General features: G+C 32.7%; 1 protein-coding gene across 1 annotated transcript; it reads left to right on the top strand.

Moving 5' to 3' along the window:
• Positions 1–5,241: 5,241 nt before the first annotated feature.
• On the top strand, positions 5,242–6,853 carry LOC118058839 (probable aquaporin PIP2-8). The gene is made up of 4 exons (XM_035071599.2): positions 5,242–5,635; positions 5,903–6,198; positions 6,324–6,464; positions 6,584–6,853. Exons 1-4 carry the CDS (start codon positions 5,353–5,355, stop codon positions 6,701–6,703), a joined length of 840 nt encoding a protein of 279 aa, XP_034927490.1. The 5' UTR covers positions 5,242–5,352; the 3' UTR covers positions 6,704–6,853.
• Positions 6,854–7,141: the final 288 nt, after the last annotated feature.

Below are 7,141 nucleotides of genomic sequence, written 5' to 3'. Positions count from 1 at the left end.
ACGTGCTCAACACTCATGTGCATATTTGGATCCATTTCTCATCTCTAATGACTTTAAGCCCAACACTCTTAAGAGATTTTTCAAGTACATTGCGTCTTCTTTAATATTTTATTTATTTTAAGTAAAATATAACTCAAGATATCACAAAAGATAAAATTACACTACAACCTCTTATTTCCACAAAAGATATGATTTTATCACCTAAAAGTCCTAACTCCCGTAAAAAAAGATCTTTTATATGTACTAGCTATAAATTACATTGATCTACCCAACACCAAGTACAAGTTATCAACTATCTTGATTATAAAGAATTAATGAAACTGCTAATACCAATTAATTAACTGATTATCCAATTTAAGAACCTAATTTATAGGCCATTTAGATTTTTTAAGACATATTCAATAATAAAAATAAATATAATTTTTAATCGAATTATTAGATGAAACTTTGATTTTCTCAGCATATTCTATATGCTGAGTTTTTAATGGGGGTATTGCTAACACTGTCCCATGACAAACCATGCCCAATTTGGATCTAAAAATCGTTATTTTGGTTTTATTTTGATTTTTTTATAGTTAATTTTTTATTTGTTTCCTCATTAAATTTAAGAATTTTATTTGATTTGAGTTCTCATTAATCAGGTTTATTTTAGTTACTATTTAAACATTCTTTTATGTTATTTTTTTCTATAAAAGTCAAGAGCTATTAGCATTCAAAGTTCATTCAATTAGGATTATCTCTGGCTGTAATTTTAGGATTTTTGAAACCCATTCTTTTTTTAATACAATATGCAAACTGTAAATTATTAACCGACAACAAAAATAAAATTTAAAAATGACTAATTACTTCCAACTCATAACATGAATAAATCACACATGATACAAACTTATATATTTATGTTTGATACTGTGATGTATATTACTTTACAAGAATAATTTTTATTTAAAAAATATGTTTGTTTCAAATATTTTATTACATTAAAATTATTAAAAAACACATTTATATTAATTTAATATTTTTTATATAAATATACTTTTAAAATATATTCCAACGATATATTTATGTTTGGTATTTTGATGTATATTACTTTACAATAACACTTTTATTTAAAAAATATATTTATTTCAAATATTTTAGGATATTAAAATGATTAAAAAATACTAAAATATATATTAATTTAATATTTTTTTTCATAAACATACTTTTAAAATATATTCCAACGCCTTTGTGAACGCGATCCCAAAAGGCAAATAATAATATCCAAACAAAGTATGACAACCAAACAAAGTAGAATGACTTACTTATAATCTAAAAACAGAATCAAATAATATCCCACAAATGAACAAAGTGAAGCAGCGGATGGTCGCCCGGCATGCAGAAGGGTCACTTTCCTCGCCTATAAAAATCAATATCTTGTTTCCTACGCTGCAAAAGCCACCTTTGCACGAAAGCAACCACATCTACGATGATGACACAATCAAGCTAATCACAACCACCCCTCCCATCCTCGTTGCTTTTCATTGGCCACGTGGCCCACCAGCTAACAAAATTCATAAAAATAACATATATATATATATATATATATATATATATATATATATATAACAACAAGAAGAGGTGACCGTTGGGGGCATCGAGTTCTTGAGAAAAGTAGACTAATCTTTCTCTTTCACATTCTCCAGTGTAGAAATAAGACGAGCCTAGTTTAATTCATCAGATTTTTATATTTGTTAAATTATGAATTTAAATTTTATAAATATTATGATTATTAAAAATTTATATAAATATTAATTTTAAAATTTATAAAATTAATTAAAATACAGGTAAGCTGATGTTAATAAAAAAATAAATAAAAAGGCACTGGAGCTATCTAGCGGTTTTGGGAAGCAGGACACGTGTCATGGTCAAAGAGGTCACTTGAATCGAGTAGAACAACTAATTCGGCCCCCCTTCGCTTGCCATCCATTTGTTTGTTCTTCGGAGGGATATTACATTAGCATTTTATTTTCGCATGTAAAATATTTGGGACAGTCAATGGTGTGTCTTGAAGGTAATTTTTTTATGGTCAAGGTAATTCTACTAAAGTCAATAAGTAAGTGAAAGTTAGTCCAATAATATCTTATGAAAAAATATTTAACCTGAAATCCATTTTAAAATCCAAATTACTAGTTAATCATCAATTAAATAGTATTTCTTAGTGCTCCAGTCACTTATTAAAAAAAGCTAGCCATGATAAATAAAGAGATAAACATGGTTAATTAGTGTAATAATTAGTATACGAGAACATAAAATCTACAAATAAAAGAGTCAAAATAAACATGTTTTTATGTTTTTTTATTATTATAAGAAGATAGCTAAATACTATATTAATCACCATTATTTACTCGCTGGGTCGTTGATATTTTTTTTTAATTTACAGTGAATATTTTTTTTAAAAAATTTTCGGAGTTATAATACTACAATCGATAATTATCTTTATTTTCAATGAATATTCCAAGACATGTGCTCGGATTCTTTTTATTTATTTATTTACGTGGGTATCCGGGCCAGTTTGCGCGCACCACGACTAATCCCACGGTCCACTGAACACCCTACAAACCCAGTGGGCATGTAAGGCATCGCGAGGATGACAAATATACACATGAGAACTCGAACTCAGGAGCAGCGGAAGGAGACAAGCTCCTCCCTCCGCCAAGCCAAGACCCTCGGTGCAACATGTGCCCGGATTCTTGCTAGAAAGAGTAGAATGGTTTAATTTTCTTAAGGATGAACATTGATTGATGAGATGGCATGATCAGGATGAGAGTGTGACGTGGATAGGTTCGGGATAGCTACGAGAACTGCAACGGGGCCACACCATCAACATTGATATGTTTTGCCAACTGGTACCACATGATTCTTGATTAGATCAAACATCCAATTTAATGACAGCACTCTTTGGAGGTCAATGAAATGCATGTAGCTTAAGTCATATTTAGATATCATGAGTTCAAATATTGTAAATTTTAGAATTATTGAAGGTTAATATAATTATTAATTTTAAAATTTCAAGAATTAATTGAAGTATTAATAAACTGGTTCAGATATGATAAAATAATAATAATTAATTCTATCACATGTTAAATCTATTGCAGTTAATTAGCAATCATATTTATATATTAAATCATGTGCCAAGTAATTTCTTATTGAAATGAAGTCGCCTATTTTTTCAGTGCTCATAACATATCTTTTTGTCGGTAATTAATCGTTTATAGAAGTATTTGATTTTTAGTATTTCTAGTTAATTGTGAGGCCCGATGAGTTGAAGAATATACAATAAGATTAAGATTTGTTAATTACGAATTAAACTGAAAGAAATAACAGAGAAACTTGGCTCGGCAGTTATAAATGCCTCAATTATTAATTAGACCCTTGTTTCATGATCCTTCGTTAATCTAATGTTTCTTTAATTTATTTAGCTTTTTCCCCTTTCAAATATATGATGAGGAAGGAAGGTATTTTTGAAGGGGGGGAAAAACTACTAAAACGAGGATGATTAAATGCTGGTCAAGCGATTATTTTATTAAATCTAATATCACAGCAGCCAATTAATTAATCTCAATAAATTATAAAGATTAATTCATAATTAATCATGTAATATGAATGATTATTACGTCAAATGTCGGGAGAATAACATTACAATCTATACATGTAGAGTGAATTTCATTGTTATTATAAAATATAAAAAATTAAATTTTCTAAAGAAAATATAATAGCAATCATTGTAGAGTAAAGCTGAATTACACTAGGAGATGAAATGTACAAATCGAATTATGACGACCCTTCGCCAAACTGAAAACAAAATGAAGCGATGGAGGGAGGAACGGTCAGCCCTTTGATAGACATGCCAATCAATTACTACGGCTTGATATGACTTTTTAAAATATTTTTTATTTAATAATATATTACAATAAATTTTTAATATAAATATTTAAATTAATCTAAAAACACAACAAACATAATAATTTTTTAAAAGTAATTTTTAAAATTTTTTTTAAATATTTTTAAAATATAAAAATAAACAGAATATCTATGGTTATTGTTGCATTTTCTTTATTTTTTATAGACAAAAAACACACTTGTTCAATTTACACATTAAATTATATATAAAAAAATTACACTAATGTATTCGATGATTATTCATCCAATAAATTAAAAAAAAAACTATTTATTTATTTATTATCAGCCTCTTCTTAATTCCAATTCTAAGATAATGACGTGCAAATCAATTTTATGTGCTGCTGCTCGAGCCAAAGCCTCGAAGGCGAAAGGCTGTGTGATGGATATTTTCATAAACTCCTTTTCTGATCCACTCATTACTATGCTTCAAATTTGTAGATAGATGCGAATCAATGCCACGAACTATGAACCCAATGAACCTTATAAGAGGACACGTTTTTTCTTCTCCATATAACATGGAGCCACGTGCCTTTCTATTTCAAGTACATTTCACAAGTGTTCTCTGTAGCCTAATCGAACCGCACCGCGCTTTCTTTTAGCATTTTGGCTGCAAATTTATGCTTTCTTTAATTATCATCATGCTTATAAAACTCAATCAAGAAGGATTCTATCGACGTGACACTTAGATTATAGATCATAGGGTCAATACGACTGATCCTTCTTTTTTTCTGTAATAATAATAGATTAAAATGAGTTTTAATTAAATTCTATCTTGAGTCGACATGGATTTTTAATTAAATTCTATATTATGAGTTGGGAAAATCTAAAACGACTGTAGGGCTGGTCTATATTTTAGAACTGGACTACACCTAAGGCAAACCAAACAACGAATTAATACAAATATAATTCCCCCCAAAACTTGAGACTACAAGAAATGGGGTCCAAAACATTATAACGTGACATGGTAAGAATGGGGTCCAAAAGGTGACCCAAAATGAAATAAAAAATTCGGGAGAAAAAAAAGGAAAGAAATAAAGAAGACCGGACATAACCGTTGTGGGCTTGACTTTGGGTTGATGCCAGGCTGACCCCTTGAGTCCTACCCTACACGATAGCTAACCCCTCACCCATAGAAAAGAGAAGATGATTAGCCATCACATGGCCTATCTGTACGCCTGGTCCCACCCCCATTTTCTCTCTCTAGGCTCTCTCGGGTACAACAGCAAAAATCCTAAAATACCCTTGTCTTATCCAAGATAGGCAACCCTCCTCTCCCTGCTTTAAAATGACTGACCACCCAAGGCACTTGCAGAGACACCGTTGCAAGCCAGTAGAGAGAGATCGAGAGAGGAGGAAAGGCTTTTGGCAAGAGAGCTGATTAACTGTGAAGACAGAGAAACTCCTTAGATCAAAATGTCAAAAGAAGTGATTGAAGAAGGACATACTCATGGGAAAGATTATGTTGATCCACCTCCAGCACCGCTTTTTGATATGGGTGAACTCAAGCTCTGGTCTTTCTTTAGAGCTCTCATAGCTGAGTTCATTGCTACACTTCTCTTCCTTTATGTCACTGTGGCTACTGTTATTGGCCACAAGAAAAACCAAGACGCTTGTGGTGGAGTTGGGTTGCTTGGTATTGCATGGGCCTTTGGTGGCATGATTTTTATCCTTGTTTACTGCACCGCTGGTATCTCTGGTAAGAACAAGAACCCATCTCTCTCGCCTTTTTTTTTTTTTTTTCTCACTCTTGTATTGAGTTTCTAAAATGGAACCTGACATACTGTGTTAGTTATGTAACACTTGCCAAGAGTTTTGGTTCTTTTATTTCAACTAACTTCAAAGATGTGACCTTTTGGTGTAACTTGGCAACTGTTACTGGTCATTTTTGTATGTAAGGCACTCTCTTCAAAATGAGTTCTTTTGTGTGGTTTGTTAATGGGTTTTGGTTTTTTTTTGGATACAGGTGGACATATTAACCCAGCGGTTACTTTTGGCCTGTTACTGGCTAGGAAAGTGTCCCTAATCAGGGCTGTGGGCTACATGGTGGCTCAATGCTTGGGCGCGGTCTGTGGTGTTGGCTTGGTCAAGGCCTTCATGAAGCCATACTACAACTCTTTTGGTGGTGGTGCTAACACAGTGGCTCACGGGTACAGCACAGGCACAGCTTTGGGTGCTGAGATCATTGGCACTTTTGTGCTTGTTTACACTGTCTTCTCTGCAACTGACCCCAAGAGAAGTGCACGTGACTCTCATATCCCTGTAAGTACCAGTAAATAGCAGCAATCTTCTCATATGTTAAAATTTTTAGTAACTCCATTAGGGCATGTAGTTAAGTTCTGATAACCAAGTAGGGTTTAGTTTTGATAACATGTGTTCGGGTACAGGTCTTGGCTCCCCTTCCAATTGGGTTTGCTGTGTTCATGGTGCACCTGGCCACAATCCCTATTACTGGTACTGGCATCAACCCTGCAAGGAGCTTTGGTGCTGCTGTCATCATCAACGATGAGAAAGCCTGGGATGATCACGTAAGAAGCTCTTCAATATTGAAGCAAAGTTTATATATATTTTGATGTTCTTGTATTTTTCTGTATTCGAAGTTAAATACTGGTAATTAACACGGGGTGTGATTTGATGGAACATGCAGTGGATTTTCTGGGTTGGGCCATTTGTTGGAGCATTAGCAGCAGCTGCATACCACCAGTACATTTTGAGAGCAGGAGCCATTAAGGCTTTGGGATCTTTCCGTAGCCACCCCACAAATTAAATGAAGAGAGCTTGTCTTTATCCACCCTCCCTGTCTCTATTTGTTTGTTTGTTTGTGTGTAAGAGAGATCGGATTACGATGGACCTTTCCTTTTCATCCTTTTGTCCACTTATTAATAATTTAATATATCTTCGTTAGTTTTGCTGTGTATCATTGTCAGTGGTAGTTTTGTGTTTTAATTAATATACCTCTTCTATTACGTTTTGTGCGCTCTGAAACTTTCCCTTCTCCGCCACATTTCTCGTTTATCTTTCTTGTACAAAATCTACTCTTGATAGGAAGTTTGATAGTAAATGGCTAACGGGTTGGTGCATAATTTAGTAGTCTCCAAAATGAGACTAATAGGAGGAGGAGAGATGCATATTTTTAGTGTCTTTCTCGAGCTTTCTAAACAATCAAGGAATATTTTGCCTATTAAATTATGTCAATTGTTTTTAA

Source organism: Populus alba, chromosome 9 (assembly GCF_005239225.2).
Source record: "Populus alba chromosome 9, ASM523922v2, whole genome shotgun sequence".
Lineage (NCBI taxonomy): Eukaryota > Viridiplantae > Streptophyta > Magnoliopsida > Malpighiales > Salicaceae > Populus > Populus alba.
Note: the sequence above shows the minus strand (reverse complement) of the source record. Positions and strands in the feature narration are given on the sequence as shown.